At 36.0% G+C, this 22,250-nt stretch overlaps 1 protein-coding gene across 3 annotated transcripts in view; it reads right to left on the reverse strand.

Moving 5' to 3' along the window:
* LOC139136557 (basement membrane-specific heparan sulfate proteoglycan core protein-like) overlaps positions 1 to 22,250 on the reverse strand; it is a 176,993-nt gene that overhangs the window by 23,802 nt on the left and 130,941 nt on the right. For all 3 annotated transcript variants that reach the window (XM_070704289.1, XM_070704290.1, XM_070704292.1), the window contains 14 exons: positions 21,808 to 21,968; positions 21,061 to 21,178; positions 20,446 to 20,727; positions 12,607 to 12,708; positions 12,080 to 12,262; positions 11,621 to 11,736; positions 10,464 to 10,611; positions 9,383 to 9,545; positions 8,867 to 8,964; positions 8,127 to 8,393; positions 7,348 to 7,608; positions 4,605 to 4,718; positions 3,337 to 3,684; positions 425 to 643 (listed from right to left, as the gene is read on the reverse strand). In XM_070704289.1, the coding sequence (XP_070560390.1) occupies positions 425 to 643; positions 3,337 to 3,684; positions 4,605 to 4,718; positions 7,348 to 7,608; positions 8,127 to 8,393; positions 8,867 to 8,964; positions 9,383 to 9,545; positions 10,464 to 10,611; positions 11,621 to 11,736; positions 12,080 to 12,262; positions 12,607 to 12,708; positions 20,446 to 20,727; positions 21,061 to 21,178; positions 21,808 to 21,968 (2,580 nt within the window). The remainder of the gene's footprint in view (positions 1 to 424; positions 644 to 3,336; positions 3,685 to 4,604; positions 4,719 to 7,347; positions 7,609 to 8,126; positions 8,394 to 8,866; positions 8,965 to 9,382; positions 9,546 to 10,463; positions 10,612 to 11,620; positions 11,737 to 12,079; positions 12,263 to 12,606; positions 12,709 to 20,445; positions 20,728 to 21,060; positions 21,179 to 21,807; positions 21,969 to 22,250) is intronic.

Genomic DNA, 22,250 nt, shown 5'->3' on the forward strand with positions numbered 1-22,250 from the left:
TTATACACAGAATTAAGATTTACATTCATGGTATTACATGAACTAGGTTATCTACTTACACGATGATACATTAAAACCAAACACAAGGCAGGTGTGTGTTTCTATGAGATTATTGCTTCACAAGTCTTAAAATAGTTTGTCCAGCTCCCTTTACCAGAGTAACTACATCATCAGAAAGTATTATCAGTTGTATCAAGTAATATTCACTTGACAGCGGTTTGCTTGCCACGGTTGTTTCAGATCTTTTTGCACACTGAATTGATTTTCATCAAGTTATGGACATTTTTAGAAATGTTATATTCCTGATTGAGAAAAACATAATTTAGAATCCAACCATGGATATGGAATGGATATAGAATCCAAGAATTCATATGGAATTGATATAAAATCCAAGAATTCATATGGAATTGATATAGAATCCTACCTGGATAGCACCTTTCACCGATATCTTCACAAGTTCTACCAGTAAATCCTGATGGACATATACATCGATATCCATAGTGTGTGCTGGCTTCTCTGCAAGTACCACCATTCTTGCAAGGATCTCCTTGACATACTGGACAGTCTTGGACACCAACTACTGACTTGGCAGTACTGCCAAGATCAAGGCCAACACCATCAATCTCAAGCCGACTCACACATCCTGAAAAACAAAATATTTTCACCAATGATTCACTTTTCATGTTACGAACACACAGTCATGAACCTATGCTAGCAAGTACACATTGATTTAAAGTTCAAGCAGTTTATTGAAGCATTGAGTAGTGTCTTTAACAACAAGCTGCTTTCTGACAAATGACCAAAGCTAGACATTCTATATCTTGATTCAAATTTTAACGATGGGTATTTCAGTGATAGGGAGAAAAAATAGAAAGAATGACAACTGTTATCATTTTGATAATAGCCATAAATTTTACAAAAAACAAAATGAAAAACATTTATGAATTTGAAACAAGCTACATGAGAAGTGACCAGATACACAGACAACAACAATGAAGGTACAAGGACAATTTCGATAAAGATTTTAGAGAGTCTTTTCATTAATAAGAACATCATACTTTTCAATTATGACCCAACGAGTTCATAACTTTGACATATCTTGTGTAAGTATCTTCTTTTGACAAAACGAAACAGTAGGAGCTTGAACAATGAGATAATTCATATTTGAAATTATATCATAGTGTTGGATAATTTCTGTGATAGGAAGTGCACTGAGATAATTCATATTTGAAATTATATCAGTGTTGGATAATTTCTGTGATAGGATGTACTGAGAAAATTCATATTTGAAATTATATCAGTGTTGGATAATTTCTGTGATAGTATGTGTACTGAGATAATTCATATTTGAAATTATATCAGTGTTGGATAATTTCTGTGATAGGAAGTGCACTGAGATAATTCATATTTGAAATTATATCAGTGTTGGATAATTTCTTTGACAGGATGTGTACTGAGATAATTCATATTTGAAATTATATCAGTGTTGGATAATTTCTGTGATACGATGTGTACTGAGATAATTCATATTTGAAATTATATCAGTGTTGGATAATTTCTGTGATACGATGTGCACTGAGATAATTCATATTTGAAATTATATCAGTGTTGGATAATTTCTGTGATACGATGTGTACTAAGATAATTCATATTTGAAATTATATCAGTGTTGGATAATTTCTGTGATAGGATGTGCACTGAGATAATTCATATTTGAAATTATATCAGTGTGGATAATTTCTTTGATAGGATGTGCACTGAGATAATTCATATTTGAAATTATATCAGTGTTGGATAATTTCTGTGATAGGATGTGCACTGAGATAATTCATATTTGAAATTATATCAGTGTTGATAATTCCTGTGATACGATGTGTACTGAGATAATTCATATTTGAAATTATATCAGTGTTGGATATTTTCTGTGATACGATGTGCTGAGATAATTAATATTTGAAATTATATCAGTGTTGGATAATTTCTGTGATAGGATGTGCACTGAGATAATTCATATTTGAAATTATATCAGTGTTGGATAATTTCTGTGATAGGATGTGCACTGAGATAATTCATATTTGAAATTATATCAGTGTTGGATAATTTCTGTGATACGATGTGTACTGAGATAATTCATATTGGAAATTATATCAGTGTTGGATAATTTCTGTGATACGATGTGTACTGAGATAATTCATATTTGAAATTATATCAGTGTTGGATAATTTCTGTGATACGATGTGCACTGAGATAATTCATATTTGAAATTATATCAGTGTGGATAATAACTGTAATACGATGTGTACTGAGATAATTCATATTTGAAATTATATCAGTGTTTGATAATTTCTGTGATAGGATGTGCACTGAGATAATTCATATTTGAAACTATATCAGTGTTGGATAATTTCTGTGATAGGATGTGCACTGAGATAATTCATATTTGAAATTATATCAGTGTTGGATAATTCCTGTGATACGATGTGTACTGAGACAATTCATATTTGAAATTATATCAGTGTTGGATATTTTCTGTGATACGATGTGCTGAGATAATTAATATTTGAAATTATATCAGTGTTGGATAATTTCTGTGATACGATGTGCACTGAGATAATTCATATTTGAAATTATATCAGTGTTGGATAGTTTCTGTGATAGGATATGTACTATTGAGATAATTCATATTTGAAATTATATCAGTGTTGGATAATTTCTATGATAGGATGTGCACAGGCTGTATGTCTGATGACCTCTGGCTTTGTTGAATTTCAAACAAATGCTTCCCTCATGATCATTACAACACTTCTGATATTTTTCTACTTTGTTTTCAGGAACATTGCATGATCTGAATGGAATGCAGTGTCCTGTAAATGAAGAGTTTAAAACATGTCACGTACAACTGCCATCAGGAGAGGAAAGGAAAAACATCAAACAAATAGTTTGCCAGAACACTGGTACACAAATAGAGTTTCAAAAATTCAATCAAATTAGATGTGAACAAGATATAATTGCTATGTCATCATTGCCTTATGTCATTCTCTGGTTTCAATTTGCACAAATTTTATTCTGAAGATCACACACTTGTCTTACACAGGTTCTTTCAATAGTTAAACCTGTGAAGTCCAGCTACATCAAACCTCGTATTTGATCTGCAGTTGGTAAATTTAAGATTCAAAATGTTTTTCAAATTTTATTACATTGACTATGGATGGATGGCCCAATATGACAATTAATGTACATAAAGACAGTAGCTGGATAATACAACTAAATCAGCATTTGATGTTAATATCTGGCATGCACTGAGTAACAATGAAATGTTTGATGATAAACTGTTACCAATGAATCCATTGTTAAATCCTGAAGATTTAGATGAGACTGCATCACTTGGAAGTCCACCAACAAAGAGTCTATCTGTCAGATCTAGCCCTTGAAATCCACCAAGTGAAGTACCATTGACTGGTATTTGTCCATCTACTATCATACTGCCTTGTCTACGATTTCTCCGTAAGATCACTGTATGCCATTGATTCAATTCCAAGGGTGCAGCACTTCGGATAATGGCAGCTCCAGATCCCATATCAAAACGGAATTCTGTGTGGCCACCGGACATTCCAAATGACAGAAAATCTCCAGCAGATTGGGCTACCATCATACCAATAGTTTGTCCATTGTAAATAATTAAACCTGAATATCAGCAAACAAACAAACAAACAAACATTTGATTATGATTAAAATCAGCACTATCACAAAGTCCATCAAGGGAGCAATCTCTCATCATTTTTATCTCCATTATTGTATTCTACTGTCAAGTTGATGTATCTATCCTCAGTTCATCCAGCAAAGACTTGAGTGTAAGGTCCATGGTGTTGAACATAACCATCATATATCAACAGAAAAAAATGAAGAGACTTTTTAATATTTTAAGTTTGCCTGACGTCCACCTGAAAGGAATAAAGCTTTCTCTAGTAACTGGATACAAATATCTTGGTATTTTACACTTAGCAACTGTACAGATGATGATATTAAACAAGGACTGAAGTTATTGGATCCCCTTGGCAACTTTCTCTTCGAAACATTTCCTGATTGTCCAAGTTAGATTGTTCTTATCCACTGTAATAATCTTCACTGTTCTCACCATTTGTCTAATTTTACAAAACAATCACATTATAATTTTCTAGGAGCATACAATAATTGCTTGTAAACGTGCCATTTTCCTTATGATGCTGTCATGGGCACTTCAATGTCAATTGTTTTAACATCTTAATAGTTTCATTGATCTGAAAAGTAATGTTACAAACTGCAATAACTCATTATACTCTTTTAACCTTTCTGTATTGGAGTTAAACTAGGTTTAGGGGTACGCACAGATATACTGCATTTCAAAACTCCTCTGAAATCAGTGGAAGGGATTTATACTCAGATTAGTATGGTACACACACACACACACACACACACACACACACACACATACATACATATATACATATACATATCAACAGCTGGCACCAACTGATCCTTTAAGGCTATATGTAAATGTATTGGAAGCCATGTATCTGCAGTGTTCTGTGATAATGTATGGGATAATATCACTGCCCTGAACTTACCATCTGTTGTTTCTGGTTTAAATGAAATTTCCAGTTCGAATTGCAGATATGCATCCCTGAGTGCTGGGTAGCTTATGTAAGATACAGGATTCTGAACAAAGTACGGGATCATTTCTGAGAATAAAAGGGTATAATATAAGAACTATTTTATAGTACAACAGAAAATAAGATGGCATTTCATTTCAGTAATTATTTATGTTCATTTGGTGTAAAACATCAATCTCAAGGTTTGACAAGAACTAGCATTCACAGGAAACAACTTCAAGTACATAAGTTGTTATACAATAAAAAGTTCACATGAAGAAAAAACATCAAAAAAAGTGTACATAACATTATTTCTATAAAGTTAACTGTTTCAAGGCATCCTGCCAGCACAGGGTCTCTTGTATTTGCCTCATTGTACATTCACTTTTGGACAGTTTCAAGGGATCTATTGGATAATAATTTGCATTTGTCTGTGTTCTGTAAGAGTATGGCTCACAGAGTAGTGGTTCACAGAGTAGTGGTTCACAGAGTAGTGGTTCACAGAGTAGTGATTCACAGAGTAGTGGTTCACAGAGTAGTGGTTCACAGAGTAGTGGTTCACAGAGTAGTGGTTCACAAGAGTAGTGGCTCACAGAGTAGTGATTCACAGAGTAGTGGCTCACAGAGTAGTGATTCACAGAGTAGTGGTTCACAGTGTAGTGATTCAAAGTGTAGTGATTCAAAGAGTAGTGGTTCACAGAGTAGTGGTTCACAGAGTAGTGGCTCACAGAGTAGTGGCTCACAGAGTGGTTCATAGAGTAGTGGCTCACAGAGTAGTGGTTCACAGAGTAGTGGTTCAGAGTAGTGGTTCACAGAGTAGTGATTCACAGAGTAGTGGTTCACAGAATAGTGGTTCACAGAGTAGTGGTTCACAGAGTAGTGGCTCACAGAGTAGTGGTTCACAGAGTAGTGGTTCACAAGAGTAGTGGTTCTCAGAGTAGTGGTTCACAAGAGTAGTGGCTCACAGAGTAGTGATTCACAGAGTAGTGGCTCACAGAGTGGTTCATAGAGTAGTGGCTCAAAGACTAATGGTTCACAGAGTAGTGGTTCATAGAGTAGTGGTTCAGAGTAGTGGTTCACAGAGTAGTGGTTCACAGAGTAGTGGTTCACAGAGTAGTGATTCACAGAGTAGTGGCTCACAGAGTAGTGATTCACAGAGTAGTGGTTCACAGAGTAGTGGTTCTCAGAGTAGTGGTTCAAAGGAGTAGTGGTTCACAGAGTAGTGATTCACAGAGTAGTGGCTCACAGAGTAGTGGTTCACAGAGTAGTGATTCACAGAGAAGTGGTTCACAGAGTAGTGGTTCACAAGAGTAGTGGCTCACAGAGTAGTGGTTCACAGAGTAGTGGTTCACAGAGTAGTGGTTCACAAGAGTAGTGGCTCACAGAGTAGTGATTCACAGAGTAGTGGTTCTCAGAGTAGTGGTTCACAAGAGTAGTGGCTCACAGAGTAGTGATTCACAGAGTAGTGGCTCACAGAGTAGTGGCTCACAGAGTGGTTCATAGAGTAGTGGCTCACAGAGTAGTGGTTCATAGAGTAGTGGTTCATAGAGTAGTGGTTCAGAGTAGTGGTTCACAGAGTAGTGGCTCACAGAGTAGTGATTCACAGAGTAGTGGTTCACAGAGTAGTGGCTCACAGGGTAGTGGTTCTCAGTGTAGTGGTTCACAGAGTAGTGGCTCAGGCTGCCTACGTCTGGAACATGTCTCTAATAATGTTCCAAACTTGTATTTGACATAGGAAGAAAATGTCACTACTTGGCAAACTTATGCCTCAGTCATGAATGTATGAGAGTATATTATTGAGTTGCACCCAACACAGAGTATTTTTGCTCAAAATAACTTTTTTGCACATATCCATTTCAATTTCAATTAATTTGTCAATCCAAGATTAAAATATCTGTTGGTTACACCTTTTAGCTTGTCAAGCAGTTGTAAGTTGCATGATAAAGAAGTGTTAATTTATGCAAATGTTTGCAAATCACCCGATTTCCTGGCTTCTCTTTTCTCCCAATTTCAAGATTTCCAAAGAATTTAACTCTATCCTATGGCAAGGTCAAATTTTCTGAAATTTTCACATGATGTTCTTTAAATGCCGTATAACAAAACTATTATTTTGTTTGGCAATAAAGTTCTTACATTTTGAATAAGAGGCATTTTTATTTTGTTAATCATGTTTTTATTCACTTTTTTAAGTGTCAGTCTTTCAATCCATACCATTTTAATTAGATTGAGGATAGATAATGCAAAATAAAAAAGTCATTTTTTTTCTACATACGCTCTTGTTTCCGGTGAAATATTAAGTTTAAGAAAAGAGTATCAAGTTTTTGACTTAATTAATTTTTATCATTAATACCAATATTGAGGTTTATTACCCAAAATATACATCCTTTCACCCTTTGAGTAAACTATTGCTACCATACTGAACTTAAGATTCTCTGGTTTTTGAACGTATACATAGTACGAGGGGTTTTCCTTGTTATCTTAGATGAAAAATGTTCCTGTGAATAAAAACTGCGTTGGCAACGCGCAGCTCCACCTTAAATTAAGACAGTGTATACACTTAGACTAAGGGCATAGCCCTACACTTTGTGTCAGGTGATGCACCACATAAGCATACACACCAATACTTTTCTGATAACCTTATATTATAATACATTACAATTCTAACAACTTACATGACGCAATTCAGGTAAGGGTAACATATAGATTGACGTTTTCTCACCTCCAACATTGAGTGTTGCTAAGAATTCTTTACTGCCTTGTCTATTGGCTGCTCTACAGATGTAGGAGCCAGCATCGGCTCTGCTGACTTGTGGGATAGTCAGAATACCATTCTCTACTCTGTGATTGAGTGGCAGATCACCAGATGGTCTGTACCAATATACATCAGGCACAGGTGAGCCATTGGCAATGCATGTGAATATGGCTGTTGCACCTACCGCTGATGTTCTGATCTCTGGTGACACTGTTACCCGTGGTGCAGCTGATACAACAATAAGACAAGTTTTATTGATATGTACTAACATTAATAACATTACAGCTCAACCAGTATTACGAAAAAAATAAATAATCGTCTTTGATATAATTATTCTTGTAGAGATTGGGAAATTATTTCTTTGTTAAGACTGACATTCTAATTGAAACTGCAAGAGTCACACGTCAAAAGATTTGACATCAAGCTACAGAGAAATAGATTAGAGTAACAAAGACAAAGTTTGTCCGACTTTCTGTTTATGGCGAATGTCCCTTACCTGTTGATATATTTAGTAAAACAAACCTACAATTGCATTCAGTGGTATTAAAATTGCGATGGCGGGTTTTCTGGATTAACTCCTATTTTTTAGCAACACCACAGATTGGTGTTCCTTACATCTCATAATAAGCTATTGAAATGATAATGACAAGCACTCTCGATGCCATTCTATATCTGATTCAATGGGAAAGAAATGAAATGGTCTAAAAATGCAGTATTATGTAATTGACAGACAGAGAAAATTTTACCTTGTACATAGAGGACAACTTGGGACTGAACTGAGCCGGCAGCATTTGTGGCAGTACATTGGTATGTGCCAGCATCTTTGGATTCTACTTGACGGATAGTCAGTACACCACCCATTATCATTACTGTACTGGGAATTTCACCATCAAGTTTACTCCAGCGTACAATTGGTTTGGGTTCTCCCATGGCTTGACAGTCAAATGTCACAGAGTCTCCAACAGGAATGGTTTGAACTTGTGTACGGATATTGATTGTAACTTTTGGAAGTGCTGAAATGATCAAGATATTATTCTTTGTATCTAACTCTAAACACTCTGAACAGCAAAACTTTATGATTGTACATTACAATACTGATTCAAAAAAACATTTATATAATCTCAATTCTAATTTGAGGAATACATCCAGCCTTCATGTTACAATGGCCAGATGTAATTTTGCGAAATATGAAAACTTATTACGAAATATGAAAACTTAAGACAATAGATATATTGTATGAGAATTTAAGACATCAGATATATTGATATATATTATTAATGTGTAGCGTGGGGGACTTCATAATTATAGTTCAATGATAGATGGCAGTCAACTTGTACAATTATTTCCATTATGAATTTGTTGTTGTTGTTTAATTTTAATACCATTGTTATATCCACTTTCTATTTTGTTTAATTCTATCACATATCATAACATTTCCATCTCATGAAAACTGGCTTGGTTAAGAGGAAATAAATAACAAACTAACCTTGAATGGAGAGTGTAACAAAGGCTGTAGATGTTCCCCCAGAGTTGGTAGCTGTACATACGTATCTCCCTGCATCTTGCTTTCTAAGATTGCCCATGCTTTTTGGAGACAATAAATAATAGTATTAAATATTGTGAAAATTGAACTGCAAACAACTTATGATACAGTGGAAAACTATTAACATCAAAAATCTACACTTGTTCAGACATTCAAAGTATGGACACAATAACAGATACCAGTGATACTCATAATTTTCCAGTCAGGGACAATCACCATCTTGATTTCATTGACCAGTTCACTGACAGATTACAGCAGCAAGAGGTATTACCAGTAATTACTGATTAGTAATTACTCATTGACCAGTTCACTGACAAATTACAGCAGCAAGAGGTATTACCAGTAATTACTGATTAGTAATTACTCATTGATCTCATAGAGTGAGTTAATTGAACATTGTACAAATAGTGTTTACATATTGTACATGATTACTGGTATAAAGGGTTAATACTATCTTACCTTAGAAGACCATTTCTTACTGTATGTTGGGATGGTAGTCTGCCTACTTCTTTACTCCACTCAACTGTAGGTCTTGGAGTACCAGATCCAGTACATTGGAATTCTACAGATCTGCCTTCAGCTCTAGTTTCTTGGATTGGAGACACCACAATAGTAGGTGGAACTGCAATAATAAAATTGATAAATATGTTGGTAATTTTGTAGAAAATACATTTTGATGTTGAGTGTTTTTCGGGAAGCCATACACTCATGCCTATGATTCAAAGTTATAAGGCTCTGCAAAAAAAAACTTGTATCTGATGATTTCAAACAAAAAAAAATTCCATGGGATTATATATTTATCACATGAACAGTCATTGTACTTTTTATTTGATGTTGACAGATATCAGTATTTTAACTAATTGCAATAGTTTTCACATGATCTGCTTTTTACAAGAATTAATTTCTCTTCAATGCAAATGAATTACAATGTACTTTTATTCATAAATCCAATCAAGCTGAACTTTTGATACAATGAATGCCATCTTAGCCAATCAGATCACGTATTTAGTCATGTGAACATGTCAATCATTGTGCATAGCTGTCCCAACACCCAAGTTAGTTAGACATTTTCACGCAGGAGACTGTACTAAGTGGCATACCATCATAGTAACCAAAGTCATTTAGGGCATTTATGATCATTTATGAAGGATATGCAAATACAAAATTCAACAGACTTTCCCATCCTAGGGACTGTTGTGACTTTCAAAAAACATCTTAAGTTGTTGATCTGGATGAGCCCAAAAAGTATTGTTCAATAACATGCTGATGCACTCATTGCTGCCCATGACTACGGCTATCACAATCAATGCTGCTGTCTCTGACTGTTTATTCACCTGTGCCAACTTGTTGAAGTTTGTGTCTTTGAGACCAGTGATATGGTCCTACATTTTGCAGAAGCAAATACATGTATCGTCATACGTCAATGCCTTCAAACTTCAATCTCTTTACAGAAACTCAGCCGTATTGTTGATTGTCAACAAATTTCTCAGACATTTATTTCAATGTGTTATTTTTAAGATTGTTGACACACTGAACTTACCGCGTACAGTAACAGATATTAGAAGTTCTTTGCTACCAACATTATTAGTAACAGTAACTTTGTAAGTGCCGGAATCAGTGGCAGTTGCTGAAGGGATTAGAAGAACACCATCTGAATCTGAAGCCGTCTGCGGTAACTGTCCACCAACCTGGCATCAAAAATACAATATGACGGATGTTTTATAGTCTTGAGAAGAGATTATTTTATACTTAAAACAAGAATATTAACAGGGTTTAAAATACCCACATGCATACAGCATTTCCACATTACCTTGGTACAGCTAGATTACTAGACTAACCAGCACACAGTGTATATTGAGAATAATATTCTCACTTTTACGAGTAACCATTGAGTCATGTGATAAATTTGGTCATTTAAACTGGCAAACTTTACATAGTGTCTTTCAAATCAAAATAAATTGACTGATTGAAGGCCACATATCTCAGATGAAGAAGTCGTATGAAATGTGATATTCTGTCAGCATGTCTAGCCTCCAAGTATTGTTACTCTACATTCAATTGATCATACTCCATGAATCTGAAAAGAAGACCTTGCATGGGATGATTTGGAAGATGATTTGGAATATGATTTTGATAAACTACTGGTGTAACTCTGTCAGTGTGAAAATACTGAGAATCTGCATGCTGATGCCAAATCTGACATGCACAGTGTCAGTGTGAAAATACTGAGAATCTACATGCTGATGCCAAACCTGACATGCACAGTGTCAGTGTGAAAATACTGAGAATCTACATGCTGATGCCAAACCTGACATGCACAGTGTCAGTGTGAAAATACTGAGAATCTGCATGATGATGCCAAACCTGACATGCACAGTGTCAGTGTGAAAATACTGAGAATCTGCATGATGATGCCAAACCTGACATGCACAGTGTCAGTGTGAAAATACTGAGAATCTGCATGCTGATGCCAAACCTGACATGCACAGTGTCAGTGTGAACATACTGAGAATCTGCATGCTGATGCCAAATCTGACATGCACACTGTTAGTGTGAAAATACTGAGAATCTGCATGCTGATGCCAAACCTGACATGCAGAGTGTTCACATTTCATGTTGGCAAAAGAGTATTTCAACCCCTGATTAACAGTCCAGTGAGTTAATTTTGATAAAAATTTAAGTTTGTCAACAGATCACCTTCTCCCATTCAATGTCGACTTGTCCACTGATTTCTTCAACAATGACCTGTAATCTGATTGGCTGACCAGCTGTGACAACAACACTGCTAGGAGACACTCTGAACTGGGGCAGACCTGTAATCAATACACGTTACTGCAGATATATTATATTTTCAACTTTTGAAAATCATTTATTAACAATGATACTTGACAAACAATTTTCCATTCTAACAGTATGATACATATCAAAAAGCTACAACATACTGACTGAGGCATAGGACAATACTTGTTCATGTATTTTGACAGCACATATACAAATATTTGCCATATTTTGAACATCACTCCTCACCAATATAATGTGGCAAGACAGCTTGTTGCAAAAGCCTGATAGAGACAGTCGTGAGTTTTCTTTAACTAAAAATATTCCTCAAATGTTTGGATACTTGGTTATTAGCAAGTATAGTTTTAGCATACAAACCTTGCACAATGAGTACAGCAGTTGTTTGTTTGGATCCAAATGTGTTAGTTCCTTCACAGATATATTCACCAGCATCCTCATTGCTAACACTGGCAATCACTAACACACCATTGTCAACACTGTGCTGTGCTGGTAACAGTCCATTTCTCTTCCTCCATACAATGGTATAATCTATTATAGAACCTACAGTAGAAGTAAAACCAAGAAAAACAGACAGAATAGGTGTTTACAGCATTACAATGCACATAATTAATTCATGGAATACACCAAAAATGTAAGTAAATTCTGAACACATTTAGACAATGTAGCTATCTTCCATGGATTCACTTCAGACATCACTGCATTCTTACAGATCATTCATCAAATACACAACATCCATGGTACATATTCTGAACACAAATGATAAATCAATTCTGACAGTAAAATGCTGGACCTTAAAACAAGAGTGCAACTTGATTCAATACTGATCCTCTACAAAATCATCATAGCTTTTGATTCAATTGAAATTATTTTCAGTTGTGACTTACCTGGGGCTTCACAACGGAATTCTGCTGGCTGTCCAATGGCAACTGTCAATTTAGCTGGTGTAATAATAACTACCGGTGGTCCAAATTCTATGTCTTCAATAACTGTGATTATAATAACAGCTTTAGTATCTACATTTGAAATCTTACTGTGCATATAATGTGCAGAAAAGCAAAAGTACAAACCAGGCTAACACCAATGAATGGGTCATGAGATTACGCATTACAAATTGCTCTGAAAACTCTATGGAAAACACACTGTAATATGGGACAGACAATGCATGAAGTTTGCATGGTATATTGGAATTATCTTGTATCTAGTCAAGTCAAAACTACTTGGTGTTTTTTCTTGTCATTTCCTTCTGGTCCTACAAACTCTTCACTGGACAGCAAGACCATGTGTAATTATAATTAGTAAAGGTTAAAAACTGAAATATTACATGATATGGCAATGTTACCGTGGCAACTAATGATACATGAATGTGCACAGTTGATTTCAGAAAACATAACCACCATGCATATAACACAGTTTTTACCCAAGACAAAACTTGTTAGTATATCAGTAACAAAGAATCAGTTCTGAAATTTGAATATTTTATGTTCTAGGTGAGTAATATGAAATATGCTAGTCACCTATAGGTGATATAGTCACCTATACAACTATAGGTGAACTGTATTAAAATATCCTTTGTATATCAATCATGACAGGGAAAAGTTATGATGTGTGTGCGATGGGAAAACTAACAAACTGAACTGATTAACCCACATCAGTTATTTCTGCTTTGTTTAGATCAATCTCTTTCTCATAAAATTTCAACTGCACGTTGGCAAATCCATGAAAAAATAAACCTCGTCAGGTGATAAAGACAACCAGTCACATGACAGAGGCAGCCAATCAGCTTTCATGATGAGTAAATACCAAACAGGTATTTTATTCCAGGTTCTGATTTGAGAGAATGCATAAGACAAAGTATCAGTTCAGATTGTTAACGATCCAGAAGAAGTCAAGAAAGACATACCTGTATATTGAGAGAAAAAGATGACATTATTAGATGAATATTACCATAGAAAAAAAAAATGTTATCATAAGAATTACTTACCACCTTGTAAGTTACATGTAAGTTACTTGTGATGTTAAAATGATTAATTTAGGGTAACTGATAATGTTACTGTAATACCTTGAACTTGAAAATAGCAGAAAGGTCAATTGTATTACACAAGACACAACTTTACAGTGAATCAACTTTTACGGGTTGGAATGAATTACAAGATACTTGTACTCTTTAAATTCCATTTGAAGAACTTGACATTCTAACAACCATACAATAGTGTTCATATTTCTCTGACTTAATGTGTTCAATCAAAGTCACAGGCCAAACACTATTGTGGGCAGTTGTCTTTACAATTTTTTAACACTGCAAAGTCTGCTCTCTTGAGGATAGAAAATACGGTGATCACTTGAAAATCACTTTTCTATCCTCAAATTTCACCAAAATTGTCATCCTCTCTGAAATGATCAATATTGTTACTGGTTATGTTCAGTTTAAGAGTCAACATAATTTTGAACGGATTTTGAATCATAGATTGGTTGATTGCAGAGTCAAGAAGTCTACAGTTGAAAACATGGTGTGGAAATTTTCACTTGAATAGACGTTATATTACAGCTTTTCAGAAAATGAACGAATTAGAATCTCCATGCATTTCAAATGAGCAATGCATACAAACCTCCATGACATAATACAGTGCTGGACAAGAACTGACACAAATCAAACACTTATTTGGAACAATAACATGAGACAAACATGAAGAACAGTGACAGTTTTAAACAGGGACAGAGACAGACATATAGAGTGGCAGTGACAAACAGTCATGTAAAGCAGCAGAGACAGATATGTAAAGGGACAGAGACAGACATGTAAAGGGACATGCAGAGACAGAGACAGACATAAAGGGACAGAGACATTTAAAGGGACAGAGACAGACATGTAAAGGGACAGAGACAGAGAGACATGTAAGGGGACAGAGACAGGCAGATATGTAGGGATAGAGACAGAGACAGATATGTAAAGGGACAGAGACAGACATAAAGGGACAGAGATAGAGATATATAAAGGGGTAGAGTCAGATAGAGACATGTAAAGGGGCAGAGTAAGACAGAGACATGTAAAGGGATAGAGACAGACATGGAAAGGGACAGAGACAGACATAAAGGGACAGAGATAGAGATATATAAAGGGGTAGAGTCAGATAGAGACATGGAAAAAGACAGACATATGAAGGAACAGAGACAGACAGACAGACATGTAAAGGGAGAGAGATAAAGACAGAAATGTAAAGGGTGATACAGAACATACGGTGGTATAAAATAAGAGTCTTAAGGAATACAAAGATACAATGGGTGGATAGGGTAGAGTAACACATGGAAGTACAAAGGGGACAGGATATAGCAGCAACGATTCACAGGGTGATAGGTTTCTGTAACAACAGATGCAGAAACGGGCAAGGGATACAGCAACATATAACAGTAAAAGGGTATGGGGTACAGATAAGTTATGTAAAGGGGTGGGTATACAGTGACAATTAGTGGCATAAATGACATGGGGATATGGTGATACATGGTGGTACAAACGGCAGGGTATACTGTAACATTGATCCAAAGGGGCAGGGTCCGGCAGTATGGTGGTGCACGGACAAGAAAACTTACAAAATTGGAGTGTTGTAGGATTATAAAAGGAAGTCAATGTGCATATGACCATTCTGCTATTTGAAATTTGAATGACATATCAAGATTTGCAGTAACACTATCGGTTGAACAGCAGACAATGAGTATGGACCAAGACAGTGCAGATAGATCCCATCACATATATGATATCATTACGTCATCTATGATCATTAGCATAGTGCAGATAGATCCCATCACATATATGATATCATTACGTCATCTATGATCATTAGTATTCCCTTCATGACAAGTTTTACACTGGAAGCTTTCAAGCTAATACTTTGTAAAGCACACAAGACCTTTGCCCAGTGTAGCTATTCCTAACCAAATGTTGCAATGAGTGGTCCACAGTCACTGTTTTATGAATGGATCTCAATGATCAGTACAATCAACTGAACTGGTTCTGTCAGTCTGGCTATTCTCAATACAGACCCACTGAGAGACAGTAATTAATGTTCACAGATGGCATATTTGCCAAACATTGGACAGACAAACAGAGAGCATATAACATGCATTACACAGAGTGATATCTATATGCATGCATACATGCTGCAATTCTTTGGTTTTGCAAATTCAGAGAATGATTTGTTTAACAAGACCTGGATCCTAGAGTTGAATGAGGTGGCCATGTTGAGTTTGAAAAAAGATAGGTAGATTAAAAATCATTAGACATATTTGTGATGTCATAGGTGAGATAATTAAACTTCTTTTCAGCAGTATCTAGTAGGAAATGTTTTGCCCATTCCAGCAACAATACACAGCAACAGAAATTTACCAAAGGTACTGAAATAAACTATATCTCCTTTGTACAGCAACTACGCATAAATATAGATAATAACAATGCTATTTACAGCAGTGTAACCATTTAAGAAATGAAAAACAATCATGAATTTATGCATTACAGCTCAAAATTGGTGGCGTTTCAATAATTTCTGCTGTAGGACGTGTGCTAACAAGCGAAACAAAGGATACATCAAGGTACTTGCAGTAAACACACTCTAGTGACAATACCAATATCAACATGAAATTTCTACAGATGAGTAACATCTAGTCATCATTCTGAAAACTAACTATGAACACAATTTCACTTTAAAATTATGCAGCAGCAATTACATGTAGGCCTGACATAGTTGTAGCTGATCAGCTAGGAGAATTCAAAGAACTTGGCAAATTTATTTGACTGCTAATATTAATACATTTTCAAATTGTTTGTTGTATTACAAACATTATAGTGTAGATAGATATGACAACAATTCAAGTAGAATGCGCCTCAGGGACATATATTTGGACATTTAAACTTTTTCCACTCTTTTCTGATCGACCACTTATGGGGGCTCATTTTAAAGCCCTTTGAATAAGGAAAACTTTAACCGTCTTAGTTTTTTGAAAATCGAAATTTTTTGTTTTTTCCATAGGATGGCGGCCACTTCAAATTTAGAACATTGGTAAATCTTAGATAATTTGTTTCTCTAATACCAAAATTTGTACTGTGACGCCCGATTTTTTCCTTGACTTTTAAAGAGAATGGTTGAAAGGTTCCTTGAGGAAAATTTGAGCAAAAGTTGAAGTCTTTTACTTTCTAGGCCCATACTACCTTATTGAGATAAACCTATTGACATTGGTATTGGAGCTAGGCCCATACTACCTTAATGAGATAAACCTATTGACATTGGTATTGGAGTAGGCCCATACTACCTTAATAATATAAACCTATTGACATTGGTATTGGAGCTAGGCCTATACTACCTTAATGAAATAAACCTATTGACATTGGCATTGGAGCTAGACTTTACTACCCTAATGAGATAAACCTATTGACATTGGTATTGGAGTAGGCCCATACTACCTTAATGAGATAAACCTATTGACATTGGTATTGGAGCTAGGCCCATACTACCTTAATGAGATAAACCTATTGACATTGGTATTGGAGCTAGGCCTATACAACCTTAATGAGATAAACCTGTTGACATTGGTATTTGAGTTTTTTATTGGAGTACAGTACATGCAATTAAAGAATCAAGACAATATCACATTATGCTATATGAGTCTACAATGCTAGAGTAAAATTATGTTAAATTAAGTTAAGGAAATAAGACACACAGATTTATGAGAAAAATCAACTACAAAGCCACTTCCATGCAGAGACAACTACTACAGATTTCGATTCAGTGTAACGTTTCAGGAAAGTAGGATCAACGTCCTTTGGTGTTGATTTAATCTCGATAACGTAAACATTGTATCGCGGGGCTACTAAACTAATTAACTTGGCGCTATCAGTGTCTGTGGAAGTGAGCGGGGTTGTTTATTACACTCTCAGTTACGATGTTTTTACTGCACTGATAACAGTGGACAACAACACATTCAATTTCTGTAAGACATTTATTTTCGTATATTGGAACAAAACCAAAAGTAACAGAACAACAAGAATGAAAATCCAACGAAAACATCTAGAAGTAGTCATTGTTGATTGATAAAGTTGTGAAATATCACACAATAAAGATACCGTGGTGATATACACGTCCTTGACCTAAACTTTCACAGTTGTGACGTGGTAATGGCTTTGTCACATAAAACTGATGATCAGAACAATAGAGTAGGTAAGTGGCAGTGACTAATAAATACTCTAACATTTGTGGGATTACAGCGTTGTAACAACGTTTCAAAAGAAAACCTTCACCAGAACTTGACCTCTGCAAATCAATCAGACGACTGCAACTATATCGCGATAATTTGCTATCAAATCTAGACTGACCTTAAAAATATTTTATCCGAACACAGGAAATGAATATTTCGATCAGACAACAGAAAACTTTGTAGAAAATGCTAAATATCCGACTTGTATCACAAATCGTCGCAAAGGTGAGTTATGAGTCATCTGTGAAAATGATTCAACGCTCCAAAAACCATAAACACATAACGAGTGGAATAAAAAACACGACTGTTTAAATGTGAAAATACCTGAAAAAAATATACTTGCTCTACGACCGTTCAAACTACAAAAAACTCATTGGAACGGGACGGTGGTGGTGGCGGTTGTTGCTGAGAAGGCTGGTCAGGCAAATGCGGTAGGTAATTTGTCGCTGTACCTTTGGAAACTGCATAAGTCGGTCACGCTTACGTCCATTGGATCCGTGTCGCTCTTGTCCGTAATACACGTAATGGATAATTAGTTCGAGCTCTTCGTTAGAATTCCCGAAAGACTTTGACGACGCCATCCTCTCAGCTGTAAACCAGCGGTTTGGATAGATTGCACTTTAGAGGCCCCTTATATCCGGCTTAGATCGCATAGCACGCCAAAAAGTGAAGTTTACGACATTTGTGTGCGATATAGACTTGTGACGTATTTTGGACCGTTCCACTGTTATGAAGTATATTATATGAACGTTAACTGTTTTCTATCTGCTGAACTTTAGCGAGGGAGCAGATTTTGTCAAGGCTGTCAGGCAAGATAAGACGGACGTTTGTTTTGTCAACAACATCGATTCATCTGCGTCCAATTTACGCAAAGTTATATAAAGCTCACTGAGAAAAAGTTTACTTTCTCACACCCCTTCACATTGGTAGTAGCCTGCACTAATCAAACTACAGTAATTACGTTTCTAAAATTAGATGCGTGACGATCTTCCAAGAGAGTGACTTTACACACCGCTCGAGCGGCATTTCACTGTCTAACTAAAACTATGGAAACAATGTCAGCTGGAGGCAGAATGTTCCAAAGAGGAAAGGAACACAGTCTTGACTATCGCAAGCTATAAGGTGTTTTGCAGTCTTTGTTGGACGTAGGAGCTAAATTACGAAAGCGGAGCAATACCTCACGAAAAGATTGCCGAAGTTGCCAGAGACAGAAAGGTCCATCATGTGACTGTCAAAAAACTATGGAAGCAGTATCGTGAACAAGGGCATCTACAACGAAAGCCTTGCAGTGGTGGACGTCAGAGAAAATTGAATAACCACGACCTGCTGTATGTATAAATGCAGACATTGAAATTTCGACATCTGCTCTTTGTAAATACGTGAAATATCGACTACCAAGTGGCGAGTGGACAAGATAGAAAATAACTAAGCATGCCAAAAGTCCAAAACTGACTCTAAACGTGCTTATGGGTGCTAACTGGATTTGTTACGAACATATAATCGCGGGGGCATCCAACACAACTCTGCATCGTAGCTGCATCGTAATATGCAATACGCCATTTTCATTCACTGTCATGGTTATTTTTAAACCGTGGGATTCCTTCAAGTTTGACATGTTATTTTACGCAAATTATCAAGTAAAGCTAATTTAAAGTATGGAAATTATGCTAATACAAGCCGACAACGCACGTCAAAAGATGAGACGGTGGCGGTGTGCCTTTTTTCATGTTTTTATTTGGGGATAGATTAATCGGCAGCCCGTCGAAAGTGAAAGAATGCTGTACCGATTTTAAATCGCGATATTGTCATAGTTGTCAGACTTTTACGCTGATGTCAACATTCCGATTAAGGTGCACTTCTGAAAGGTTTCCTATCTCAAGATGTAAAGACTGTTGTTCAATTAAAGTGATACTCATAAGTTCTGTGTTAATTCAGATTTCCATTTCATGTAATGATAACAACCAATACCATGTCACAACTGTGAAATGTTTAGGTCATGGACATGCCAGTCAACACGTTTTCTCTATGGCTTGATGTTTCACAACTTCGGTATAATGAACATGGAATATGTTCACGTCTTCGTTGGATTTTTATTTATTTTCAACGTTGGTGTTTGGCTTCAAATGTTTGGAAATAAAATATGCTTCAGGAATGAACTATATTGTCTTCAGTTGAATGTTTGTTCGTAAACTGTAATAAACGACCCCCACTTCCTCAGACACTGATAGCGCCAAGTTAATTATTTTAGTAGCCCGGCGATACAATGTTTACGTGATCGAGATTAAAACGACACCAATGGACGTTGTTCCCACCTTCTCGAAATGTTACACTGAATCGAAATCTGTAATAAGTTGTGGGAGAAAACGTAAACAAGACAGGACAGGATACCATTTTGGATTGAAATTTGCATAGGATATTTTAGAGGGCTCTGTATTTGTATGAAGACCCAATGATCTGATATAACCGTTCAGAATTGTACGTACCATTCAGAACTATTCTATCCTCTACATCCCCAGCTGGACTGCTAGCTTTGCAAACATAAGTGCCGGAATCATCCATAGCAGCACTCATGATCCGGAAAACTGCACTTCCAGGTGTTTCATTATCTCTAATGACTTCCATTGTTTCTGGCATTTCTTCTTCTCCCATTCTTTCCCAGGTTAGTGATGGCATGGGATCTCCTTCTGCCATACATTCCAAGGAGATAGCCTGGCCAACTTTGACTTCCAGTACACCAGGTGGATTAATGGCTACAGATGGTAATCCTGGCACATGGAAAAGGCACACAAATCATAAGGTCAAAGTTCATAATAAGTTACAGTTTACCAGTGTCATATGGATGTACATTTGTCTTCACTTTGCCAAAGGTGACTTATCTAGAAAATTTTTATTGGAATTTTCTTTTGCACGACAAAAGAATCAAACACACTTTTTCAGTAACACTCAAAAGGTTAAACCTGGAATTCTAATGGGACCACGGTACAAACAAAACCACATGGGTTCATTTGTACTGCCATCACATGATCTCTTGACACTACATCCTTTTTATTCCAGAGTACAACCATTGCGATCTTCAGATTTCTTTTATGGATTCTTACCATGGACTTTAAGCACAGCAGCAGCCTGTACACTTCCAAAGTTGTTACTTGCTGTACATATGTATGTTCCTTGCTCTTCACTGCTTACTCCAATGAAACTTAAGATTTCACCATATGCCTGTTTCAAATTAATAAATATTCCATTATTTGATGTTAATGTAACATTACCAACAGGAAGGACGATCACAAAATTTATTGAGCTATTGCATGATGCAAAATTAGTGTTTCAATTGACAGTGTACAGAGTTGATCAAACTGGATATGAAACTCACTATGAATCAAAATTTCAAATTCATGGTCAACAGTGACCTTTGTTAATTTGCAATATTTACAGAAAAGCATGTAAAATGCAGCGTCAACATAAATTGGCAACAGTGATGATACTGACAAAATGCAAACAAAATGCTGTATTTCTTAAAAAACTTGATGAACCTATTTAGAAACTTAATGTGATGATAGGAATGATCTTCACCTGTACCCTTGAATAGTTTATACTGTTTTACAGGAAAGTATTTAAAAGAAATATTGTAATTGTTATTGAATACGGAGAACACTTCAACAACATTGTAAGATTGCTGACAGCTAATTTTTTCAATGAATATTTACAAACCCTCTCAGCCGGCCCAGTTACAACTGTTCCTAATCTATGCTGTACCATTCTAATACATATTTGTCCTAATCTTTGCCATTGGGTTTCTATACACTCAGCAATAACATGGAAAGTAAAGTCAATACAAATGTTCTTACCCCAGTCCTTGTTGTAAATGGTGCATTACCAGCCCGTGTCCATGATACCAGAGGTTGTGGAAAACCGCCAGTAACACGACATTCAAATTCTGCATCTTCACCGGAGCTGACTGTTACACTGGCCTGGGGGAATATCTCAATCTTCGGTGCTTCTCGGCCAACTATGGCAAAATAGAAAACTTCAAGTTTAGTTTTACTGATATGCAATTCTAGATGTACTGGTACAAATTTACGATTTTATACGATGACAGGAACATATTCTACAGTATTGATGTCTTCTATTGTTTGGCACTGCAGTTTAATCAATCATCACAAATTACTTCCCACTTAAGAATTGTGTGTTTTAATATATATGTATGAAACAATCACACTCACATTTGTTGTAAAACTTAGGACACAGATTCTGTTCCATAAAGTGATACCAACATAGAATGCAACACGAA

The sequence above is a fragment of the Ptychodera flava genome, chromosome 7 (genome assembly GCF_041260155.1).
Source record: "Ptychodera flava strain L36383 chromosome 7, AS_Pfla_20210202, whole genome shotgun sequence".
Classification (NCBI taxonomy): domain Eukaryota; kingdom Metazoa; phylum Hemichordata; class Enteropneusta; family Ptychoderidae; genus Ptychodera; species Ptychodera flava.